The sequence below is a fragment of the Atractosteus spatula genome, chromosome 5 (genome assembly GCF_055471065.1).
Source record: "Atractosteus spatula isolate fAtrSpa1 chromosome 5, fAtrSpa1.hap1, whole genome shotgun sequence".
NCBI lineage: Eukaryota > Metazoa > Chordata > Actinopteri > Semionotiformes > Lepisosteidae > Atractosteus > Atractosteus spatula.
In genome coordinates, this window is record NC_142710.1 from 56106735 (window position 1) to 56133574 (window position 26840).

Consider the following 26840-nt stretch of genomic DNA (forward strand, 5'->3'; position numbering starts at 1 on the left):
AATGCCCACAGGAATCCACCCATTTTCTTACCACTTCATCCAGCATAGGATCCCAGGGGAGCCTGATCCTATCCTGGAAAGCAATCGAAACATGGCATGCACCTTAATAATATTTCATGACCAAGTTATCTGGAGACACAAATTAAAAACAATCTTTTGCTTCTGATCCGTTTCTCAATCAAGCTGTGGTTTGCTTTTACAAAGAAATAGAGAATCCCAAAAAACTTATTTAGGAACGGTTTAGCTCTGTTGTACTTAGAACGAAAAAAAAACTAGTTCTATAAGAACTTGACAATGTTATTTCCAAACAATTAAAACAGCTCAGTGTCCATCAACTCTGAATTGTCTAAATTATATGACATTAACATAAAAATTAACACACAAGTAATAAATTGAAGTTATTAACTGTAATTAATTGAAGAATGAACTGTAACCCATAAATTACACCAGCTGATTTTTAAAAAAATCTTCAAAGAATTATATTCAACACATCACTGAGAATTTGCTGATTCTTGATTGAACAGCTAGAGTATCTGATGCACTCTGGTGGACTAAACAAGAAACAGCACCAATAGCAGACCACTAAAGGTTATTTCTAGATTAATGAAACTTGCAGGTCTTGTACTGCTGGCACACACAAGTTTTCTTGTTTTTCATCTCTAAACCTTGATCTTTGACTTGTAATCCTGCAGTACACCTTAGATTAGGCCGCAGGCAATTGCTGGGCTCACAAACAATTTAGAAATTTGGGAGAAAACTGGAGCACCTACAGAAAATGCATGCAAACTAAGAGGGACCATGCAAACTCCACACAGAAGGTACCCTTGTCTGGAATCAAATCTAGCAGCTGGGAGGCAGCTGCAGTAACGCACACACCACTTTGACAAATGCCAAGAAGAAAAATCTTTCATGATGCAGAAAACCCAAACAATAAAACCTTGTATCAAATGCATGTTTATTGTTTATACGTTTCTCTGTCAATGACAAGAACTGAGGATTCATGCACAAATGTAATAGACAGACATATATGAGAATATACAAAACTGAGATTCTTTTTCTTTGTATTGGAGGCATTTCCATCTCACTCATACAGCTCTACAATCTCTTCTCAAGAGTCCTCAACAGCTAAAGCAGTACCCAATTTTCTACCGGGTAAGTTGGCACCAGAAACTAATCAAGTGCCCCAAAATGACCACTGAGAAACTCTCTTCTTTAGAACTAAGTATCAGTCTATCCTCTACCATATCACTTAATAGCAGCTTTGTAACATGAACTCACAGGCTTTTGGACAAAGGAAAAAGCAAAGGTATAGATAACAGTACAATCAGAAAAGTGTGGTGTTATATTCCGGTCTTTGCAATACATTTCTGAAGCCAAATTTGTGACATATTTTAAACAGGCTTGGGCATGGTATATAGCACTTCAAAATTCGTCCTCTCACTCCTAACTATACAATTGCTGTTTTAAAGGACACTATATATTTAGTTATCAGATATCTATTTAACTTTTAAATTATATACAGTATTCTGTATCATAATTGTCAAGGTATCATGATTATTACACCTGAGCTTATTCCATCAAATGACATATATTTCTGCACTTTACCAAAGGCAGAAAGACACTTTGTGCAAACCATTGGGTTTATTAAGGACTGCAATAATGTAATGTGAGAAGGAATTTGCACATTTAAAATAGGCGCAGATACTTATTTATTGTTTCTATCATGGGTAAGGGGTTAATGGACTTTAATAGAGAAAATGCCTGAAAATACTGACCAAGGATATTTTCAAATTATAGAAACATACTTTAAGACCCCTGATCTACTTTATACTGTAGGTATCTTCTAATGATTTTAAAATATATTTACCTGTTTGGAATAAAAAAACATTTAAAAAAGTATCTAGTACAAAATTACAGCATTACGATGCTGAAAATCTGGCAGAAAGCAAAGATTTTGTTTTTTTATTTTCAAAAATGCTCGTTTCTTAAAAAGTGCAGTGAAGAACACAAAAGTAATATTTAATAGCAAACCTACCATATTTTCAGCAGGCAACAAATGGGCTAGTTTTATGCATTTTATCTCAAGTACATAGGTAGTTAAGCATTAGATAAGCATCAAAACAAAGAATCAAAAACAGGAAAGATCTGAGTCTCTCACATCTCACACGTCATTTACATCAACAGATTATTAGTTACAGAACCAACCAATGTAGTCCCAATTTGTTTGAAATCTCGAAAAAATATGTTATTCAAAGCTTTATAAAGTCAGTGAGTTCTTATATTCAAAACACTTAGGCAGCTAAAACTGTATTGCTTCAAATATCTAAGCACTTAAGGGCCATTTGCAGACCAAACATAGTGCAGTCTGTGTTTGTGCCATGACAATTCAAAAACTAAACATGACATCCTCTATACTTACAGTACATTTATTAATGAGAAGAGCCTCAATATACCGATCTGTTGCAACATATTAGCAAACAAAGCATCGCATGAGTTTTGCACCAGCTCTCCAAATAAATCATGGTACCTGTGGGTAACCAGGATGGTCTGACATGCATAGCCTACTACTCTGCTCCTGTCTGGGTTTGAGTAGTAGTTATAGTGTGGAGTACAAACAAGACTGTTCAGGGAGCAATCTCCCAGTCTGTCTCACCACAGCCATATACTGGCACGAGTGATGAGGAAGGAAGGAAAAAAATCAATTTTATTAAAGAGTAGCTAGAGATTCCATACTATTCTGTCTCTCCCATCAGCTGGTTAGAAATGCAGCTATTCTTATTCTTAGGAATAAATAAGTCATGGAGTAACTCAAGATGAATGACATTTGTAATTGTTATCTTTAAATTACAGTACATGCTAGCAGGTCATTCTATATATGTGCTTAGAATTATCTAGAGGAGTAGTAGCACATGTGTGCCATCCATTGCACTCACTAATCAGGGAAAACTGTGTAAAGGAAAACTGGAAATATACACCTTCATCATCGTAGATGAGGCTGCAGATGAGGCACAGGGAAACACAGAGTGGAATGTGCCAGACTTCCACATCTACTACTACAGGCCACTGAGAGAAACATGGCCCAGCTTCTCTGGGTTAGAGGCTCCAGGCTGTATTTTAGAACATTCAACTCCTGTTCCTTATCTGGGCTTTGTATAACTACAAAAGGATATGGTAAGTGTATGATATGACATACACTTTCAATTCTCATCCTATTATTCACATTGATGATGATGTTATCTTTCTACAATTATAGCGGTCAAGTTTTGGGAAGAGTGTTTTTTACCACATTGTTGTTAAAGATTTGCTGATGGTGATAAGAAGTACTTTCCAAAGTTCTTAACAAACACCTGAATTATTTTTTTAACTGCCAGTAGCTTTAATACACCTCACCTACTCATTTGACAAACCTCACTTGCACAAATCACATTTTTGATACTTCTAACGGGACTATCCAGAATCAATGAGTCATTAATGGTTTAGCTGCAAAGACCAAACATCTTCACACAAGGTTTCTTAAAATTGTTTTTGTTCAGTACATTTCACTCATTTGTAAAAGGCTTATGGCTTGTAAAAAAGGCTCAATACATTGGTATATCTGTCCCTGAGTGTTTTGAATACAGAGCCCATTATTTTTAACCGATAAATATTATTCATTATGGCCATAAGTGCTGACTGTGGGAGTCTTGGATTTTTAGCACTCTTTTAGTCTAAATTAACTCTAGCAAACAATCACTCTCATCAATTGTTACATTTTTGAGCAGAACACGATTTGTTTGTCTGTCAAGTTTTTCCATCCTTGTTTTTTAGAGATATTCTTTAATACAATGTTCTACTCAATAATGGTCATTTTAAGCATAAAAAGGAATTCTACACTCAATATCATACTGTCAATAAGTGATCAAAAAACAATAAAAATCCCTTTTATGTTAGTTCTTTAAACATAAGTGTCACATTTATACAGTTATAGGGCTACAAAGATACATTTTGTCTTGCAAATCTCCACAACATTGCCCGTGTCTGCAGTTTTCTGGGCATCAGGGGAAGCAGGTTAGATTACTTCTTCATCCTAAAGGTCACATCTAGGGAGGACACTGTGTTGATGGTTCCTTTCGTTAACAAAAAAAACCCAATCAACTCACTGGAGATTCAATCTGGTTTCAAAGGCCAAATTTGTAGTTTGTTTGCGTGCAGTTTTGAACATATTTAATACATACTCAAGGTACATTTCTTCACATCTAGAAAATCAAAAGTAACATGGGAAAAAAAGGCCTCTCAGTAGCCTTGCCTTTGAGCTCTGGAGCTGCTCTTTAAACAAGAATCAGAGGCTGAGGTCTAAATAAGACCTCAAGAAGTGTCAGTAAATCTAAATAAGTGTCGGATTTGAAGATCACTTATAAAATGCAGGTGTTGTACTGTGTCACGTGTTCACGTATAATGTCTCTGATGTTGGTGACATTCCGCTCCAGATCAGCCAGTTCATCCCTTTGCTCCTGCATCCTCTTCTCATTGCTCCGAAACCTCTTTTCGAGATCTAGGTGGAACAAGAGAAATCCTGCACTGAGTGAAAGTCCAAGAGTGACTCGTTCTAAAAACATGGAAACATCACACCAGAGAAATACGAGAGACTGTCATCCGTTCTCCATAGTGTCAACCCGCCCGAATGCAAAGGCATCACGTGAAAGTGCCTGCAAAATAGGACCCTTAAGGCCATTGGCCCTTTTATCATCAATACTTTTCAAAACTTTTACACAGCTACCTGCCAGGTCTACATTTCTTACTGCTACCAGTGTTTCAATCCACCTGTCTTTCTTAACGTATGCAGATAACTGATAACTGGCTTTAATGCTGAAGTCTACCTGGCAGAAATGTTCTTCAAAAAAGGAAGTAGTTCATTAAGTCATGATATACAAGATGGGGGTTATGTTAATTTAAACACTAAGCACATTTAAAAACAGGATCTTTTTTTTCTAATAATATACTTCATATAATGGACATAACATTTTTGATCTCAAAGGATCCCAAATGGCTTTACATACAAGAGGGATCCACTTCATCCACCTATTTGGGTGAAGCATGAAGGCCATTGTACATCAGCGGTCCCACCATACAGCACAGTGTTAAAGTAAGATGGTGTTTCACCAACTGAATTAAGGAGGAATTTCAGGTAGGCTAGAATGGTTCAAGCCCAGAGTGAATGTTAGCCTAGACACCAGAGGTGATACCTCTTTTTTTACAGGCGGTACCTTGGGGTCTTTGATGACTGATTTGACAGGATCATGGTTTAATATTGAATCCAAAAGACAGTACATTTTACAGTACATTATTGTAACAATATAACCTTTGCTACTTGCACAGAAACTCAAAGAGAACTTCAAGCTTAACAATACAACCTTTGCTGCTTGCACAGAAACTCACAGAGAACTTCAAGCTAATCAGAAACATGATGACAAGATGGGTCCTAAACATTTTAGCAAAAAGAGATCAATAGGTCAGAATGAGAAATGGGTTGTTATCTGACATTCGTGTCGTCCCTGGTCACCAAAGTGGTCACCATTGGCTTCAACATTCTGCTCTTCAGGGAAGAGTGTCACCTATGACACCTATCATGTACAGCAACAACATAGTTGTCCTTAGTGCTCTCCCATCTACTACTGACCAGACCCAGACTTTCTTAGCTTCTGAGTTTGTTTTTCTGTATTCGGCAGCAAAATAAAACTGAAGCATCAGAGGCAACTGAAGCTTTTAATACACGTCTGTCACTTTCCCTAGATATTATCTGCTTGAATGAAATACCTGAAGAGACAGAAAGAAACATCAAACAGAACAACGACTGGCCTAAGTAAAAGAGACTACACAATTCTTCTCATGACCATAAGGTGTAGACACTTCTTTAAACTGGGTATTTACTGTACATCTCTCTGCAATAGTTTGAATTTTTGAAAACCTGACCCTCTTAAGAACTGAAAATTATGTCCACATACCATCTAGTGCGGTCATGCCATTGTTGGCTTTATTGAGGAGGTCCTCAGCATCTTTCTTGATATCTTTCAGTTTCTTGTCGATATCATCAATGGCTCCACTTCCTCCGTTCATACCATCCACTTTTTTCTGAAGCTCTTTAAATTTCTGCTCCACATTTTCCATCTCCTGTTAGATACGATACCACAACATTAATGTCACTTCATATTCAGAAATCATTTTCACCCTTTACACATCGGTTTGGAGATTTCAGTCTTTCTTAAACCGGATGCCCAAATGCAGCCCCACTCTGACCCAGGATAACTTCAGTTCTCAATTTTTTACCTCCAGTCACCTGTTCTATTTCCCCCTGTGCTGATGGACTGCATTCAGATGAGCTTGTGTCCAAAGTAAAACAAACACTCTCAGAGATAGCTAATGGCTCAAGCTAACCTAAGCAGACCACAGGCTAATCAAATCTACCCATAATGGACTAAGGGTTTAATGTCTTGCCATTCTGTCATTTGGCATCTGGGTTTGTTAGTGAAAACAGTTTTATGATGCAAAGAACTGCTGTTTCATCTTTATACACAGGCTTTTCTACATTTCTCAACATTTGTTAGCTCTAACCATTGTCTAACAATGTGTTCACACAACAGAAAATGTCAAATCTGAAAAAAAAACAATGAATGGGCATTTTTCAAGGGCATCTACTGTATACAAGCTGTTGTTACCAAAATTAAACGAGGAAATGTTGTTAACAGGATTAAATTTGAAAATTAATGCTGGCTAATAGGTATTCTGCTGCATAAAGATGCCATGAGGATTTCATGCAAGAATATTTTCAGTGAGGACTGGAAAGGACATGTTAATACAATATTTATATCATCTTTTACTTTTTATTTGTTGTGCAGTACTGTATGAATTTTGACATGTACAGTACAAGGATTAATCTGAGGGAAACAGCTGCAGCCACGCACCAGTGTAGCACAGCTTCTAGTGTGCACTACTTCATCAATGGACCTCAAGGCCTTGGCACCTTCAGTAATCGAGGGAGAGTGCTTTTCAGGAAGAGGGATTTGTCCAATTAATCACCATTATAAACAACTGAACAGCACGGGTAAATGCCACATACTGTACTGTTCCTATCTGAAGTATTGTGTGAGAACTACTAGAAAATGAAATAAAAGACACACAAGGGTGATGTACTGTAAAATGAAAACAAATATCAAATACAGTAAGGCTGATGTACTATATGAACCCTTGAAATCCATCACTGGCATGCTGGGGTATGTGCTGCCCAGCTAAAGCTCATGCTGTGTCATGAAGCTTGCACAGCAAGCAACGTCCTGGCAGACCCACCTCGTCCAGCCCCTCCGCAGTCTGTGTGGCATTTTCTGACTGAGCTTTCGCTTTCTGGGCCAGCTCTCGGTTCTGCCCTGTCTTCTCCTGCAGAGCCTCCACCTGCTTCGACAGGTCTTGCAGTCGTGTCATGGCATCCATGTGGTTGCTGTCAATGCCTTGGAGCTTATTCTTCACCTGTGAAAGTGCGACAGAAAGGTGGTGAAAATGGAGCAAGCGTTGTCAACTATTGTACAAAGACAATCAGATATATTGAGTATGTCCCTTTCTTGTCTGTGCCTTGAAGGAATTTAGAATATAACACCACAATTTTGGATGTGAAAATATTTCTGTTGTTGGGTAAGCTACCAAATGAAATACATTACCAAGCTAATACAGTAGCTGCTGGCTATGAAGTTCAAGGTAAGGACATTATCTACCATGAGAATCCTATTCAGGTGCAATCCAAACAGTCCTGAGTCCTGAGGCTAATGGGGGAATGGAGATTAGATTCCTGGTATAAAGGGGTTTTTGAGATGCAGGCTGTTATAAATAATCTAGCAATAAGTGTTAGATATCTCATATTTATTGCCTTATTTTTCATAATGCTTCAAAGGAAGCTAAACACATTTTTTTTCTGCTTTAGTGGTAGAATTTGTACAAAAGCCAGTAGTAAAACTTAAAATCAATTGTGGCACTTTAGTGAGTTTAGTGAGAAAACACAGATGTTTTACCAAGTCTGTGGCATTTTGTACACTGTTGATGTTCTTCTGGGCCTTTCTGAGAGCTTTCTCTGCTGACTCTGCTGCTGTCTTGGCATCGTCTAATGTCATCTTCGTCTCATTGACAAGCCCCTTCACTCCTTCTGCCCGGGTCCTGTGCTCAGAAAGCAAGAGGACATCTACTTGGAATTTTTATTCTGAATGAGTGGAGACACTCCAGCGTTTAAAGGAAAACTGGCAAGTTATGAGTGGAACATGTGGGTGTAGAGCTGTCCGCTTCCTGTCTAACAGTATGACAGTACCAACAGCATGACATCTTTCTTACAAAGTGACCCACGTAAAGTCCACTGAATAATTTAAAAATTCCACTTGAATCTAGCATTACGGACCTATTGACTGCATATAACTTATAAAGTGAGTTTGCGCAGCAAAATGGATTTTTTAAAAAAGGAAAGGTTGGCACTCAACGCCAAATTAAAAATATTTAAGGAAAAGTTTGGGTACGCACATTTAACCCACTTTTTTGAATGCTCACATTTGCAGTTTCTTCAATGACAATTCCCATTTAATAGCAACAAAAGCTTGCATGAAACATATAACCAAGATGAATAAAACACATTCTTTCACCCATAAAACCTTAAGGAAGAATCTGCTGCTTTAATGATGGAAGGAGCTAGTGTTTTTCAAACCCCCATTAGAGAAGAAACTGCAAACAAGCAAGGTAGCTACTGGATCGTACTCTTACTTTGCATCACGAGCATTTTGCAGGAGCTCCTCCACGATTCGAAGCTGCTGGGAGGTGGTGTTGAAGACTCTCTCCACGTTGGTCAGGTTGGCGATGCTGTCCTTGATCTCCCGGGCAATGTTGGCTCCATTGACGGGCAGCGAGATGGCCAGCACCTGCTGGGCCACCAGCTCAATGCTCCCTGGATCAGCTCCTTCCTCTGAAGCACCAAGGAAGGACATGTGAGGAATCCACTGAGCAGCACCTGCACAAGCTTCGATACTCCTCATTCTCTGTTGATACGTCAGCTCAGTACAGACAAATGATTCTCAAAAAATGCACTGAAACACACTGCGACACTCACATATACTGTAGATGTAAAACAAGAAGGTGCACTAACCAGTCAGGAAATCTCTGATCTTCTGGATGAATTCTTTAAGCTTCTTATTGGAGTTCACAAAGTCCTCCTTATTTTTCCGAGCTTTTTCCAATGCCCCCTTTGCCTGGGTTTTTACTTCCTGCATCAGCATCTCAATGTCCTGCAGCTGTAGAAATCAGCACTACAGTTTAGTTCCTGTTCACTCCAAAAAAAAAAGAGCATGAAGTTTGCAGGTACAGTATGTACCCTGCATGGTGATGAGATCAGATTCAACAGGACTTCTGTCGTACCCACCAATGTGGAGTTTCTGTAGGACAATATGTCATTTTGGGATCAGTATGTTCTTGTGAAAGAACAGGTGGCTATGCATTTGCAGCTTACTCTGTCTTTCGAAAAACTTCATGTGTTAAACTAATTTATGACCAACCAAAGCATATGAACACATTTATCTTTAGATTGCTGAAGTAACAATAATACTGAAATGCTTTCTGTTCTTAACCCTTTTGAAATTGTGGCTAGGAAAAGCAGAGGGCTTTTCAAGAAGGTTAAAAGTCTTTTCAAGAAGCGTTTCCAAAATGATTTTCGTACGCCCAATATTAATGCTGCAGAGGCCGTCGTGTGTAAACAGAACAGGGGAAACAGACCTTCTTTGCGACGTTCTGAAGCTCATCGCTGGCAGTGGACATGTTGGCAGCGATGTCATTGACCAGCTTCAGAGTTCTCACAGAAGTGCCCACAGTTCCATTACAGGTAACCCCACCGCACTTCAGCTGACCCTGCTCGTCACGGCAACCGGCACCCCCACACATGCTGTCTGTGCAGCTCTCTTGCCCACTGGTGCTTCCACAGACCTGTAAGAGGAAAGTTTAAAAGAACTAGCTTATTGTTTTTTCTTGATTTCTACACCACATCTGAAAACATGATATGGATGTTATCATCAAGAAGCATGGGTTTGTATATGATGAAATGTTTGGTACATTTTGATTATACTTTGCTTCTGCAATTGAACACTCTACTAGAATTATTTTATTACCCTTGGACAGTGTAGCCTGTGGGACCTACTGTATATGTATACTGGGTGACCAGTGGGTAACTCTCTAAGTGCCCTGGTCATCGACAGGCTTCTGAAATTATCCAGCTTCTACTCCAAATTTTAGATGATGGAAAGATTGAAGCTGTAAGGTCTCAGATCAGAAGAATCATATTCATGCAGTCCTACACCGGGTCCTGCTCATGCCACTGTTAACCCCACTGGTTGATGCAGGGGTTACAGCACAGACACTTGTCGATGTTTGTGGTGAATTCATGGGCATATTGCTCAGAGCTCACCTGCCCCTTCCTTACTGACACATCAGCCTACAGTATCCTTCATTACTGTCTTGGGGACTATAGGATTAATCTTGGGGCCAAGAATAGGCTCTTAATAGCAAAATTGGGGACTCAGTCCATGACATACTGTTGGTAGTAATTTGATTTTATTTACCAATAGATTCTACATATTTACAAGAAACAAGCAGGAGTCCTTAGATGTTTATTATTAACGAAGGGCCCCTGATACTTCTTCTAACACAGTAATGGTGTGTTAACATACAGTACCTTTCGGCTAAGTTGATGGACCTTCTTGTTCATGTCTTTGCTTTTGTCCTGCAGCTCTTTCAGGGATTTTTTATGGGCTGCCATTGTGCGCTGGAATTTGTCTGCTTGTTTCTTCATGAGGTCCTCAGCCTGTCGTCTTGTTTCCTGTGACTGTCCCACAGGACTGCCAGGGCCAGAAACTGAGCCATTGCATCTTTTCTCTGCACCCAGAGACTCCTTGTAGTACTTACGGACCTCCTCAAATTGCTCTGGGAAGCAAGTAAAATAATAAAATTAGAGCTATCAGAGAGAAACATAGACTAAAGATGTTAGGAAAAGCAAAAAGCTTTACTCCAAGAATAAAGATGAAACATCACTTTCATTTCAGATGACAGCAAATGGTTAGAACTAGATGAAAAGATAAAGGAACCAGAATGGAAGTCACCAATTTTGCTTCTGTTGTTTTAAGAAGTGGAAAGAGCGTAGCTTGCTTTGTTGTGTAGATTGGAGGCAGAACAGCAAAATTCGAAGGTAGAGTAGGCCGTGATAAGTCTAGTCATATGGGCAGGCTCTTAGACATATATCAGAGAGTTACCAGTGATCCCAGCAGTGATAAGGCTCTCCAGTCTGTGTCGGAGCTTGGCCACTGTGCTGTTGAGATCCCTGAGATCTGTCTCCAGGAGATCCAGGCTCTGGAGCTGCTTCCTGTCTTTCTGCATGGTGCTGTTCAGGTCTCCAAAAATGCCCATCAACCTCACATCTGTGTTGTCTATCGCTGCCCTAGCAAAGGACAGAGGGAAACAAGTGAAGCTTCAGTCAGAACCTACAGAACCTGAGAGTTTTTCATAAAGAATCAGGCAAATAAACCAATACTAAAATGAAAAATAATATTTTTAGGTAGCAAAATCAACCAGACATACTCTCTCTACTCTACTCTGAATTGATTTATTTCTTAACATTTGTCAAGTTTTTAGTATACACAAGCATTAGGTCTAATATAGAGTTAGTATTTCTTAACTGTTGGCATTTGATGTGAGAGGAAGCCCATTGATTTTAGAAGAAGAATCATGAAATAAATACTGTACAGCCATAAGATACAATAATTTTTCATCATTGTAAGATCCATGTATCAGAACTCAAGAAACTACATATCAACTTTTACATCAAAAACAGACCTTTTTTCAAAATTATTGCAGAATTTCACATTTCAAATTAGTTAACTTCTATTTATAAAAAGAAGGGGTTCAAAAATGGATGGGTGGACATGAACTCCAGTAACTCCATGTTCAATCCACAAGGTGTTAAAATATTGAGATGATACATAATAAGGAAGACAAGAAGAGAAGAGATGCAGAATCATTCCCTCTCCCCCTTGCAACTGTCTTTCTCGATGCCCACACATCAAAGAGATGAGACCACAGAGGCTGCTTAAGCCAGGTGGCACTGGCCTTACCTCAAGTCATCAGCATACTGCTTGACCAGGGGGTAGATCTTCTCAGCAGCCCTGTCATCAATAAGGCTCTGAATGTTTTCCAGCTTCTTCTCCAGGTCCCGAATGCGGGCGTCATTGAGGCTGGAGGTGATCCCGGTGGTCTGGATCTTCTTCACCTGCTCCCGAACGCGCTCCAGCTCCGCCCACATGCGGGACACCACCCCGTCCCACTGGTCGAAGCAGGGGTGGCAGCGCACACACTTGGGGAAGTTCCCAGTGAAGCCGCGGGAGCACTGGTCACAGCGCGGACCCGTCGCCCCCTCCCTACACTGGCAGCGCCCTGTCTGTCGGTCGCACTGGGAGATCTCGGCGCCGAAGGGGTCGCAGCTGCACTCTGGGCACAGAGGAGAAGAACTGTACTAAGAACTGACAGAGATAGGTCAGTTTCCTTGATTGCAAACTCTGCTTCAGGTGCAACAGCCTAGAGCTTAAGGAACATCTATAAGGGGAAAAACTAAAGGGAAATGTCATTACTGCAGCAGTGACTGGCCACTGGAGTTATCGGACCTGGAAATGATTAAGATCATGTTTTCAGACGGACTGGATCTTTCCTGGTGCAACTGGAGATAAGCAAACAACCTGCAGTGAAAGAGCACTCCCGGCTTCGAACTCCTTCACTCAATACGGAAGTGTTCCACCTGAATGTCACCAGGAACAGTGCACGGCATGCTTTTAAACTGCGTTTTGTTTCTCTGTGCGATTCTGCATTTGTGATATACAGTTAAGGTCAGTATGATAACAAAATCCCCATCGGTGATAGTATCTGTTGAATATGAATGGGTTAGCAGCTGCATCCAGGGGTACCTTTGCACTCTGTGGTGGGGTCTCCCCAGTAATCCTCCTGGCACTCAGAACACACTCGTCCTCCAAACCCAGGCCGGCAGTGACATTGTCCGGAAAACTGGAGAATGGTTGGAATTCCAAGAAACACAAAAAACAAAGAAAATAGATCTCGTTATAGCAGAAATGGGAACTATATTAAATTTTGTATGGGTAACATACACAGTATTTAACTAAGCAGTACCTTTTCTGTAACACTGACAAAAAATTGTAGCGCAGCTCTTTACCAACAAAGGTGACATTTGTAATAGAGAATGTGGAGCTTAAAGTTAAAAGGCAGTGGTAATGGAACATGGAAGGCAGCACAATCGTGAAATAAAATAATCAGAAATATTACAAAAATTCTCTAGACTTCCCTGCTTAAGGACCTTCTTTTTTCTAATTCCTATGATTTTCCTGTGCTGTTTGTGAACGAAGGGGCTTAAAAATGTACATAACTCCCTAATTCATTCCACAAGTAGTTTACACTTCTTAGCTAGTAAGATCATTGTCTTTCATGTGAAAAGACTGGACATTAGAATTATGTAAGTCATTTTTTAAAAAATCTTCAGTGGTAAATCTGGGAAATCGAGTATCCTTTGAATTACTGAGGTTTTCATTAGAAGGCTCTCCATAAGTTCTAAACAAATACTACACTTTTTACTTAATACTGCGTATTACTTTCTTTCTGAATGAAGGTCACCAGCATAAGCCAGGATTGTGCTGGGACACCTGTGGGCTCTGTCTGTTGTTAGATTTGAATTTTTTTACCGCAAACTGTAGAAATCATGAACATTTTTGGAAAGCTTTGAAAGCTTCCCCATCGTTGAGGCAGTAAGCCTGTAGAGACAGTGATCCCCTGTTGCTTTACCATATTGCAGTCAGCACGCAGGGAGTGTTGGAGGTGGCAGGCACAGGGCTCACAGCCAAGGTCCCTGCCCAAATTCCAGTGCTGGGGGGCACACTGATCGCAGTTCTGCCCAATGACGCTGGGCCGGCAGGGGCACGCCCCTGTCTTCTTGTCACAGTAGCACAGGTCTCCTTGGCATTGAGACTGCAGGGTGCCCACAGCAGCACATGTGCAGCCTAGAAGGCAGATGGGACATTAACATTGTTTCACATGCATCCATGAGGAAATACAGACAAGACTACAATACCAGTATACAAAAGGAATAGCCCGGTAAAAAGAAACAAAGCAATCTAGATCCCCAAGTGATCCTTGATGAGACATAGGCAAATGCTTCCACTTCTAAAAAGCATGAGGAAGACGAGGCACAGGTACAAATATCATCAGACATGACAGAAAATGCCCCCTTGCTACGGTCTAGAACAGTGTTAAAGAAAAATGCCCACTGTAAATTGTGCGAAGACCACAACATCAACATCTTTCCACCTGTGACTAGAGATTTTAAAATTAAATAGATGGGGGGGAGGAGGGGAGAAAACAAGGGGAAAAAAAGCTGCAACTTACGCCTGCAGTTCTGAGGTATCAGGGCGTTGCCATAGTAACCGGGCCTACACTCCCCGCAGGTCGGTCCATCTGTGTTGTAGAGACACTTCAGACACTGGCCCGTCCGGGGGTCACACGAGCCCGGGTCCAGAGTGTCGATGTTGCCATTGCACTGGCAAGGCCGACACTCTCCACCAGCTCTCTCTGGGTTCCCAAAATACCCAGAGGCGCATCGGTCACAGCGGGGGCCTGCGGAAGAGAAAACAGATTCAGCCTGGGGGAGGTTTTCGAGTTTAGGTTTCAGATCAGATCAGCAAAACATGAGCAGCGGCTTTTTTGATGAGTGGGCAGGGAAAATGAACCATCAATCCAGTTTAAATCAATCCAGTTTGTATATTGAGATTCACGAACCAAATAATAGGCATTTTTTCATTTGCAAATTGGGTGGTTAAATGTTCTTCACGACACAGGCCCATGTGGGAAGAACGTAGTGCTCTTATTGAATGCTACTCATTCTTATTGACGCTACACTTCAGTCCTGATGAGAAGGTATTTTCCCTACTGTGCACACAATTGTTGTTTCTTCCACCTTGAGCTCATAAGCTCCCTTCCATTCATTTTCAATTTATATCAATAACCAGTTTACTTTTAAGGAGCTGCACTGAGCCACAGCCTCACCCAGCATGAGGCAGGGCTGTAGTCTGGACAGGATGCCAGGGTGTCCGCTCAGAGATGATAATTAACCTGGAAAGCATATCTTTGTGGGAGGGAGGGATGCTACAGGAGAAAACAATAGCACTCTGAGAAACCCCTCTTGGACAAGGAGGGGACATGCTAACTCCATACAGAAGCTGCACCCCAGCCCAGGACCCAAAAGCTGTGAGACAGCAGAGCTATCCACCTCGCCACCTGTTATAACTTCCCCTTTTTCTGTAATTTCCGTCCATGCTCTGGGAGCGGCCTCATATTCCCTGCATCCTCACCTGCGTATCCTTGTTTGCAATTGCAGATGACTTGGTTGGACGAAGGGTCAGCGTAACAGGATTCCCCGTTCGAGTGAGCACTCCCTGGGTTTCCTGGACAGGGACACGGCCGGCAGTGATCCCCAGAGCCCAGAACAGGGTTTCCATAGAAGCCTTTCATACACCTGGAGAGCACAGATTGAGTTAAGAGAGGGCTCCTCCTGCAGGAGATGGATCATCACTGTTCATCTAGGCCTTCTGAGGCTTTACCTTACAATGCAGAGCTGCAGAGCACACAAAACTGCCTCAGAAAACAATCCAGTAAAATGCCAGGGCTTCACATTATTTTTAAAAAACAAACAAAAACTAGTTTATTGTGGACAGATGACACCAAGAAACTCTTTATCTTTTAACCCCCTTTAAGATTGGCTTAGTGATAGTCAGGAGAGCAAGAGCGCCTCACACCCGCTTGTATTGTCCACCTCTCCCACCAGCGTCTTGTTCCACGTACCCCTCGCACTGCTCGCCAGCAGTGTAGTCCCTGCAGCTGATGCAGGCTCCCGTGGACGGGTCACAGCTCTCCGAGTGCCCGTTGCACTGGCAAGGCCGGCAGTTAGGGAAACCCCAGTGCCCGGGGTGGCAGTTGGCACACTGCCTTCCCGTGGCTCCGTGATGACACCGACACTGGCCCGAGAGAGGGTCACACAGGCTGCTGACCGACCCATGAGAATGGCAGTCACAGGCTGGAGAGAGACAGCATTTCAGAAGAGACCCGGATAAATAGTAACTTCAAATAATTCATCCGTTCCATCGCCTCTATCAGATCTCACGACAAACTTCTGAATCCAAGTCTTTCAGCAGTTGCTGTTTGAACATAGTTTCACAAATACTAGATTTCGGGCAGCACTCACCTATGCAGCCATAAGGGCCAAAACCAAATGTCCCTGGAGCACATCGGTCACAGTGCAGGCCAATCACATTGGGCTTGCAGTGGCACTGCCCTCCGACCTTTTCACACACCGTGCTGAGGGAGCCCTGGGGGTCACACTGACAGGCTGCAAGGCAAAAAAAAAGGTTATTTTAATAAAGCTTTTTTCGTTTAACTGTAAAGCGCTTTGCGTTGTTACTTTTAAAGGTGCTGTATGAAATAAAGTTTCTTTTTGTTATTATTACTGTATTATTACTTTCTAGATAATAACTTTTTGTTTTCGGTTTGTTGCATTTACGGGATAAATGGTACTGGTACCCTGGCTCCACTGGAGCTCTGTGGGTTAAGCTATTGTTACCGTGGCAGCAGGCCATGTCTCTACTCACCTGTCAGTCAGTGCCTGTTGCCGTGGTTACACATGAGAAATCTGTTTTTCTTGTGGTCAATTATGACCTCCCCCATCTCAGGTGGAGCAAGCGACTCAAGGCTTGAGCTGACAGTGGTCTGGGCTCTGTGATAGTGTTTACTCTGAGCCTCTCGGGTTCTGCAGCTCTCTAGATTCCTTGTTCCCTCTTTTGTGCTGTGCTTGGATTATTGACCCTGCTTTGTTTTGACTCCATCTTCCAGATATTCCCTTGTACTTCTGAACTGCAATTCCCTCAGACATAAACCTTGCTTGCTTGCCTTAACCCGGCCTTTTGGATTTACCTTTAATGTTTTTATTTCAGGTCACCTGACTCTCAACCCTGCCTGCTACTACTAACTTGTGCAACGAGTTCTCCCTAAAGTTACAGTAAATGTTTCAAAAACAAAGGAACCGGTTATTGATTTTAGGAAAAATACCACACCCCCTCAACCCGCTATAATTGATGGTCAGCCTGTTGAAATTGTCGATGACTATAAGTACTTGGGACTGGTCATTGACAAAAACCTAAAATGGGACAATTGTTGTGACACTATCTATAAAAAAGGCCAACAGAGACTCTTCTTTCTTAGGAAACTCAGCTACTTTAAGGCAGATAAAACTATTCTTGCACCTTTCTACAAATCATTCATTGAAAGTGTCTTAACATACTGCTTCACTTGCTGGTTTGGCAACATAATAATAATAATAATTATAATAAATGCTTACACTTATATAGCACTTTTCTGGACACTCCACTCAAAGCGCTTACAGGTAATGGGGACTCCCCTCCACCACGTGGATGATGCGTCTGCAGCCATAGTGCGCCAGAACGCTCACCACACATCAGCTATCAGTGGGGAGGAGAGCAGAGTAATGAATCCAATTCATAGATGGGGATTATTAGGAGGCCATGACTGGTAAGGGCCAATGGGAAATTTGGCCAGGAAGCCCGGGTTACACCCCTACTCTTTTCGAGAAACGCCCTGGGATTTTTAATGACCACAGAGTGTCAGGACCTCGGTTTTACATCTCATCTGAAGGGCCTGCTTAGCTTCAGTGGGCTGCCAGTTGTGAGTTGCAGGGTGATATGGCTGCTGGCGATTACATAACAACTACTGGTAATTGTAATAGGCTGGGTGGGTAAATTAGTGACTATAAGTGGCAAAATAATTGGGAATAATCAAATCAATTTAAGTATCCTTTACAAAAAGAGGGTGACTAAGAAAGCCAAAAGCATCAGGGAGTGTGTGTCACACCTCCTCCATTGTGAATTCACACTTCTTCCATCTGGGAGACGCCTCTGTGCCCACAGGTGTAAAACCAACAGACTCAGGAAATCTTTCATTCCCACTGCAATCACACTCTTAAACAATGCAAAGTAACCACCTTGTCTCTTGTTTCTTATCACCTGTAACACTACTGTATTCTCTTCCCTTTTGATGATGTTTATTTGTCATTGTGTTGTGTTTGACTGTGTCATAAAACAAATTTCCCCTAGGGGACAATAAAGCTTGAATTGAATTGCTACAACCATAAATCTAGATTGTGTTTTGCCTGTTTGCTACAGTGGCCTTTTGCTTGCCTGTTCTCCCAGGTTTCCCCCACCTGCTCTTGGATCCAATGCACGACACCCGGCTTACGGCTTCACTCCAGCCATCATCACAGCGGTCATTACAGATACCCAGTCTCCTGGTGGAGGAGACCGCACTCTGTACTCACGTAATGCCCCATCATGCAGGATGGCCGAGATGCTGCAGAGGAGTTTGGTGCACATTTCCGCCAGCATGGGCTTGGGCACCATCATGAAGGAGTCCAGGCACATGTAGTGCTCCATCTCCTCCCTGTGGTGAACTGACACTGGGTCGTTCCCATTAAAACCCGGCAGCTCAGTATACTTTGGAATCAGAACCAACTGGTGAAAAGAGCAGAAGAATGAAATAAGCCACTCAGCATGACTTTGCTTTTGGGGGTTTCTTCCATTAGTGCTTGACCTGATAACATCTAATAAGCTAATTCTATATGATTCTATCTTCGGGCACAATCACAAGGTGTCTACTGTATGGGAAGCTATGAGGCAATGTAATGAAATTGATCACCTATGAAATGGAATAAAAAGTACTATGATAATAATGAAATATGCTATATAATAATTAAAAACAATTTTGGCCATTTAGGTGACGGAATTAAAGCATAATTTTTTATGCTTTTTTAAGAAGCCTAGCCGCACTAAAATGAGTTTTCAAGTTGTTTTCCTAAACATAACCGGCAGAGGGCACTGTTTCCCTCTTAAATCATTTTGTCCTGCGAATTCTTTATTAAGTTAATTTTGAGCCATATTTAAAGTACCCAACCTACATTTCTCCGTATTTATTAGGCTAACAAGAATATTTAGGGAAATGTAAATGCAGCAACATTCCATCATGAAGGAATGTCAGAGGCAACTTGGGTTACTTGGATTTTTTATAAAAGAACATCCACTAATTTACAGAAGTGATACATTAAACTTTAAGGCAGTATTCCAGCTACAATCCAGGTGCATATAATGCTGTTTAATATCCACACTGGTGTCCTCAAACAATTAAGTGAACAAAATGGGTATGACGCCCTTCTATCATCTCAAACAGGCCTATGTACTTATCCAGCAAGAGACTTTCAGAAAGTGCAAATACGACCAAGGACACATGCAGGGTTCACTGACACGGTATGACACATACACACTAAAATCAATGCTAATAAATAAAACCAACTACACCATCGTTATTTCTAAAGTGGGAACTGTTGACTTACAGAGTCCACCAGTATGAAAGCTGTCAGATGTCTCTGGGAGGCTCTGTGACGCTGGAAGCGGATTGCTACAACATAGCGGTTGTTTGACTCGAAGCAAAACGGTCTGGGCATCTTGACGTATCTGTAAAAAATGGAACTTTTACTGGGCAAACATTTAGAACTCTTTTTGGGATCTATCATTCGGTGTGATTCACTGCAAGGACAGAAGCAGTAACAGGATCAGATTATTGTGGTTGCAGTCGATATTTCAAATTTACGTTTTGGTGAAGGGACACATCGGTTCAAAAGAATAAATGATAACGATCATACAGGAACCAAGAGCTTCTTGTTGGCAATTATGGGAAGAATTAATTAAGGTCTACACAGTGTGGATTTTCATGGTTTATTTTTCCATCCCATTGCTGCAGGTTTTTTAGAGCATACACTTAGTCCTGTCGTATAGCCTGCTATCCCAGTAGTGGGCATTCTGGGTGTTTCAGTTTTACTTTGACAAGATCAGATTTGACAACGCTCTCAATCCCCCCTGCCACAAAAGACAGTGTGGCTGTGGGACTGCTAAAGCCCCTAATTCAGGGACTAGTGGGTTGAAGTCAGGCAAAAAAAAAAAGGACAGGAGTTTCCATTCTCTCCCTGGGAGAGACTCTGGGATCCGCCCTGCCTTTTCAATGACACAAGCTTCACAAAGCTCACACTCGCTCAGGCGCTCGCGGACAATGTGCGACAATTGAAGCACACCGACTACACAAGTACACACAGACCCTGCCAGCCTTTATTTTTTGTGACAGACTCTTAACCCAGGCCCACCCTATCCCTATCCCCACCCTTAAATGAAATCTAAGATTTTTTTTTTACTTCCTTTAATATGCCTTCCCTTATAATAAATCATTTTCTAATTGCTCTTCTTCAATCATCATTTAGAATGTAGCAACGCAAACAAGGCACCAGATCTGAAAGAGATTTCAAGTTCTTATTAGAATTTTTAATGCTAGAAAAGAATGCCCGTATCATTCTTTTTTTTCCTTTTAGTATGCTTCTTTCCATTTTCTAGGCACCTGATTAGTCTGAGGGAAATAAGTTGATTGAAATCCAAACCCTAGTGTATCAGCTCAAGGCTCTAATACTTTGCTAGATATGTTTATGTTGGAATGAAGCCCCTATCACCAATGTTGACATGTCTAGGTTTAATCTTGGCACCAGAGTGCAGCTCACAGACAATTACCCCTCGATAAAAAGGCAGACAGTGTTCAAGATTATCCCACACAGTAGGGGAGTGGGGGGCGTCTAGCCCAGAGTTAGAACCTTGATGCACTTCAACATCCATCCCAGAGGTCTGGTGCCAGGACAAGGGACTACAGAGGTTGATGCAATACTACAGCAGGATTCATATTCAACGGTCCTCGTCCTGGTCTGTTATGAGACATCTCAATCTTATGCTGACCACTTTGAACATGGCTATCAAAAAAATAGTCCGCTCAGAATTTATCTGGAGTTCGTTTTCATTTTCCCACAAAAGAGCAGTTTTCATTTCTACTGTTACTTGTGATTTACACAGAAACACTAAGGTATTCCAACGCAGTAAATGTTCCAGGACGTCGTGTTAACCTTCAACAGAGCACATAATAATAGGACAACTAATGGCGTAGATTTGATTCATTCTCTGTGTCTAGCAAATAAACTCTTGAATGAAGAAATGCATCTACTGCAGGCGTTTTATGGTCTATTAACACAAAACCAATGATTTTAGAGAGAAAAAGTACATTTCTGAGATGTGGTTTTCATTTATTTCTCCCATGGCTTGTTTCAGTTGCCCTTGCCCTCTAAAGTAGTACTACATGTTACAACAGAGGCTATCACTTTGTTCTGCAAATGCCCTGAATACATTCAGTACCTTGTTTGATGAGGGAGTGTCACATGATACATTTGTTCAGAAGAAAGCACATTTCCACAGCGGGAACTTGTGGGTAACAAGACAGATGAGATGCTTACTATGGCTTCCCAATCTTCTGTTGACTGGAAGAAAGGGAAATGGAGAAATGGAGAAAAACTTAAAACACTGATGTACTGGAAACACACACTTAATGCCAAGTTATTTCATCTTTCTATAAATTTGTAACAAATAAAGGTACATTCTTTTGTGTTGAACCATCCAACCAGAGCAGTTCAAGAACTATCATACCCCCATACAAATAATGTAAGGTTGGTAAAGGTGTGAAGCTCTAAATTTGACATGTACTGTATGGTCACAGGCCAAGGAAGGACATCCTTGAAGGGAATATTCTCCAAACTGTGCCATTTCACACTAGTTCAGTTTGCACATTAATAATAGCTTTGTGAGACAGATCCTTACTTTAGTAACCAAGTTCATTACAAAACAATAAAGCAATAAAGAGCTGACAATACCAACATTATATGGTAAATACAGAAAGATTCAGTACCAACAATGCATGATGCAAAAGAGTGACTTCTTTGTAGTTACTGTTTGTAAAAAAAGACTAAGCTATCACACATTCTGCTAAAGCTTTGCCCATTCAGCTCTCATTTATTGAGCATATGAGAGGATACTGGAGTGCCTTCTTTAAACACCATCTTTAAATTACACTTTGAATTTACACTTACTTCTGGCTCATATCGTATCATGATGTCATACTCCATCGCGAAAGGGATGTTGCTGATTTGGAACACTAGGCCTGCTCCATCCTTTACCCTCGCAAAGCCGGGGCCTGTCCACGTGACCATGTGACCGGGAGATCTTTCCCTGTGCACAATCTTCACATCGGGCTGGCGGTGACAAAAAATGTGCTAAAGCATCCAAATACCTCCTCATTTAACTGAGTTTTGGCTTCAACCTAGAAGCCTATCCAGAGGGCCAACCTCGAAAAAAATCTTCCCCTGTATTCTTAGTTTTGACGTTACTATGGGCATTTTCTTGACAACAGTGGAAACTATCATCTGGAATGAAGTTAAGTGGACATCCTGCTATTTACACTCTGCTTTGTCTGCTGGGTTATTTCACACTGTGAGAGATGAGCTGTGGAATGTATTTACATTGCAAATTATGATAGAAAACCAAATGAACCATTAATCATTGATGGAAAACACTTTCTGAGATACTTCTAAGTACTAAATTCTACTTCTGAAGGTACATCACTACTACCTTTTTGTCAGCAACGAAGTGATACACTGTCAATCAATTTAAAATAAGAAGTGCTGCTATCACCCCCCAAACAAATTGCTCTTTTCATCAGTAATACATGTGCTGTGGTTAAACCGCAAAACTAAAAAAGGAAAACATACTTCTCTGATCCTATCATATACTGTATTACAGATTTATTTCATCTGTTGGGAAAGCTATCCTGACTGTTTTAAATGCAGCAGAATTTGATAATACCAGTTTAAATACAAAAATCCCAACTAAATTCAGGAGTGTGATTTGCCCCTGTATGGAGCAAATCCATACAGTCATGCTTTTAAAAGAAAAAGCTCTACAAATTCTGCGCAAGTCTTATATCAGCAGAGACCTACTGTATGTGCTTACCAAGTTTACCATGGATGCTTAGGAATTTAGTTTTAGGCCTCATGATTAGATAACTACTCCAGTCCTCCCTATTATGGCTTATTTGTGTTGATGTTCTTGTTGTCAGCCCAGAGGCTAAGAAAGATTTGTGATTAACATTAATTAATTAGCCAATGGCTTCTGAGCTGGCTGACTGTGTATAGTCATTCATTCTGTTAGGGAAGATTGTATCTTATACATTGCCAAAACCAAACACTTATATAAAAATAAAATGGGAAATGCATCCTTTAACTGTTGGTGCTCCCACAAATAAAGACAAAAAGTATTTTTTTTACTTCATGTATGAACTGACCTGTCCAAATTTTGCAGTTCACGTCTGATATGACATAACCAATGAGACAAAAAAGTGGCTGATGCCTCAGTTCAGGGGAATTTTTTTTCTATGAGGGTCAGGTAACCATGCTTTGCAACTGCTTTAGTTCTGACACTACAGTACAGAGAGCGGATCAACCTGCCGCAGTTTTCTCAAGTTACCGTTTGCTGCAACTGCCGGATCCTCCTCAGTGCTGCCCTCTGCTGCTGGGCGTTGGCAATTCTCCGATGGCGGCGGTGCCTCCTGAGTTGGTTGTTCAAGTGCTCCACACAGTCAGTCTCAGCTTTTGGTCTGGGCTTTCCCTAGAGAGAGAGGCAACACGAAGACACTTACTGAAGATCACAGTGTAAGTGTGCGCTTTTAAAAGCAGGCTGTTCTTTTCATCTTCTGTGCTTTTTTTCAAATGCTAATATCATATTAGCTTATTCACTATAGCTACTAAAAGCAGATCCCTCCATACCTCGAAACCCAATGCTAAAAAACTGACCGAAAGCCCTTAAACAAGGTCAATTGATGATGGTTCATCATTATATTGATTCTGAGAGGAAGGAGTGTTGTTCTCTCTCGTTAATACTGCTTCATTAAAAGGACTCAGCAAGGGTCTTAACTGGTGGAGGGGAACAATGACAAAGAAAGAGAGAGACAGCAGCATGGCAACAGGGGTTCTTTCACTAACAAGACAGAGTTAAGACCTCCAGTATGGGCTGAATACACATTTACCAAACTATTACCCCCTGTATTCACCTCGCATTTTTAGTATTTTATTCTTTGCTTGTTTGTTTCCAATCGTTACAGATGAGCAATGGTTTGTGTTCTCTCCCTCTTACGAGCCTACTGTATCTAACTCTCTAATACAGCAGATAACTGTGAGCAGCTTGGATTACCACCTGAGTTTCCAAACACTTGACACTGCTGTCATTCTCCTCTGTGATTCGAATTGGACTTTCAGGTCAAGCAATGCAATTGTGGAACCTGTGTGGATCACCTTGCTCAAGAAAATAGATTTCTAGTGGAGAGAGGGAGGAGACCAAGCAATATGATGCTTCACTAGCTGCTAATAGATGTCCTGTTGTGGCGACACCCCTGCCCAGCTCTGTGTTCTGATGCAGAGAGGAACTGCAGAAGGGGCAGGTCACTGAAAAAGAACTTGGACAAGGAGGGCATTCTTGCTCATTGTCAACAGGCCAAGGCTTGTGAACTTTAACTGGCATGCATTAAAGAGAATGTGCCCACAGTGGTCTTGGATCTATTCAGTATACCTTTGCTCCGATCAGAGTTAAAGCAGTCATGTGACATTTGCAAGAATACTGTGTAAAAAGAAAACTTGAAGGTATTGAAATCTCTGTGAGGGTACTAAAACCTGAAAGCTTTAGACCCAAGACTGGACCATAAAGAGAGTACTGGGACAAACTACTTACCAAAATCATCTTAAAAACTACCTTATAAACGATCAGGTGGTTTGAAAAAGTGTAAAACAGGGCTATAATATGTGATTCAGGTGCCTAAAGTATAGTGATGTACTGTATATTACTATATACTGTATATAAAATGATATAGACCTTTTTATAGTTACTGTATATACAGTATATCTGTACAGTATATATTGTAGGTATAGTGATGTAGTTGAGTGATACTACTGCCACAGACTGGAGGCAGCATCATGCATACTAAAAAGTGCTGCCAAAGCAGCTGGGACATGCAGTTAACACTGCAGTATGGAGGCCTCTATTAATTCTCTTTGACAGTTTAGCCTTTACGTATTTCTTAGATCTTTTTCTGGGTCACTTCAAACTAAGCATTATGTCATGATTGTATGGTTAGTGCTGTATCTGCTATGTAAGCATTTTGGGCCTCAGACAATGTGCCAACTAACACCTCCAGGCATTCTGCCCTGTGGCCTTGATTTACCAGGGCTGACAGAGGACCGCTTATATAATAACTCCTTTGTGTTTTTAAGAAAGTAAAGTTTGCTTTGTATTACGTCTAATGTGTTATTTCAGTTCATACACTAAAAAACTCCTGTCAGAAAAAAAGACAAACCTTTATTTTTATTTCCATTCGTAATCTGAAAATATTCCTAAAGCTACTCTTTTATAAATGGTTGCAATGTAGCATTCTAGGATTATAATGATAATATCAATTATCTATCATTTACTGTCTGCAATTTAACACTACATATACAACATAAAAAGGAATGAGATAGTCTTATAAAGGGAATCGAGCATTTATCACTGGACACATTTTAAATATTTTTAAATACAGTAACTCCATTATACTAAGAGCATAAATTCAAACAAATACTCCCCAAAATCTGTCAGTTTTATACATTGACAAAATAGAATATAAAAATACACCTTCATAAGAAACATGACATAATTTCAAGGTACAGTAAAACCTTGCTTTAATGGACTTTAGATTTAACAGATAATATCTGGTAAAGGTGGGTTTTGTTGGCAGAAGGACTACTACTTGTTGCCTCTCTGCTTATGTGTGTGATTTATCATCTTGCATCCATATGGATTTACTGTACCATGACAAGTATTGTATGTTATGATGTCGTGCTGTAAAAGTGTAAAGAAGTGAACAAGCATGGCCTCAAACTTTGGTGGGAGAAAAAGTAACTCTGAGTGTGATTGAAAAAATTAGAATTAATCGATAAACTACAGTCTGGAGTGTCCATGGCTGGTGCTTGTGGGGCCAAAAAGCAAGCAGTTTCAGGTTTTTTCAAGGTGATGGATAGGTTGCTGCAGTTTAAACTGAAATATGATGGAGAAGCCACAACCGAAAGGTTGTTTGTGCAAGAAAACACGGTAATGGGTCACGACACACCACTCAGTGAAGCTTTTCTAAAGTGGTAGGTACAGTTGGTTGTACAATACTGGGTCAGGAGGAGGTAGTGCCTAACCTGGCAAGCAACAGGAACAAGGCGGGGTACAGCCTGGGACACCAGTCCATCCCAGGGCACCCACAGACACAAACGTGCACACTCACACCAAGACCAATTTTCCCAGAAGCCAATTAATCTACCGGGCGCTCCAGCCGTTTCTCGTTCTGCCTCATTCCCGCACCTTTTCCTTATTCCAACCCCCTTTCAGTTCACCATTAAAAGCCAGGCGCTCACTTCAGTCGAGGCTCTGCATCTGGTTTCCATATTGTGCGAGCCCGGGACCTGGTTGCGCCTTGCTCTGTTATGTTTTTAAGTTTCTAAGGCTGTCCTGTTCCCTTCGCCGGTTCCGACACGGTTCCTGTTTTTAATCCTGTGTCTTGGATGGATCACCTGGCCATGGACTTTTGCCCGTTTCTTGGATTCGCCTATGGACTTATTCTTTGGATTGTTTGCCTCGGCCACACCTTCCCCGTACACCAGCGCACCAAGGACACGCCCCCGTCTTCATTCCTGTCTCCTGCAT

General features: G+C 41.1%; 1 protein-coding gene across 3 annotated transcripts in view; it reads right to left on the bottom strand.

The window, feature by feature from the left end:
• Positions 1-938: 938 nt before the first annotated feature.
• The window catches only part of lamb2l (laminin, beta 2-like), a 67830-nt gene continuing 41928 nt past the window's right edge, over positions 939-26840 (bottom strand). For 2 of the 3 annotated variants that reach the window (XM_088916769.1, XM_088916768.1), the window contains exons 15-35: positions 23592-23732; positions 22160-22321; positions 21432-21553; positions 19544-19664; positions 18476-18668; positions 16334-16477; positions 15934-16165; positions 15444-15607; positions 14482-14709; positions 13882-14096; positions 12996-13092; positions 12153-12525; positions 11295-11479; positions 10721-10968; positions 9769-9975; positions 9146-9290; positions 8767-8965; positions 8034-8175; positions 7321-7497; positions 5982-6147; positions 939-4531 (exon numbers count right to left, since the gene is read on the bottom strand). In XM_088916769.1, the coding sequence (XP_088772895.1) occupies positions 4392-4531; positions 5982-6147; positions 7321-7497; positions 8034-8175; positions 8767-8965; positions 9146-9290; positions 9769-9975; positions 10721-10968; positions 11295-11479; positions 12153-12525; positions 12996-13092; positions 13882-14096; positions 14482-14709; positions 15444-15607; positions 15934-16165; positions 16334-16477; positions 18476-18668; positions 19544-19664; positions 21432-21553; positions 22160-22321; positions 23592-23732 (3801 nt within the window). In that variant the 3' untranslated portion in view covers positions 939-4391. Of the gene's footprint in view, positions 4532-5981; positions 6148-7320; positions 7498-8033; positions 8181-8766; positions 8966-9145; positions 9291-9768; positions 9976-10720; positions 10969-11294; positions 11480-12152; positions 12526-12995; positions 13093-13881; positions 14097-14481; positions 14710-15443; positions 15608-15933; positions 16166-16333; positions 16478-18475; positions 18669-19543; positions 19665-21431; positions 21554-22159; positions 22322-23591; positions 23733-26840 lie in introns of those variants that run through there. The other variant, XM_088916770.1, reaches the window with a different exon arrangement.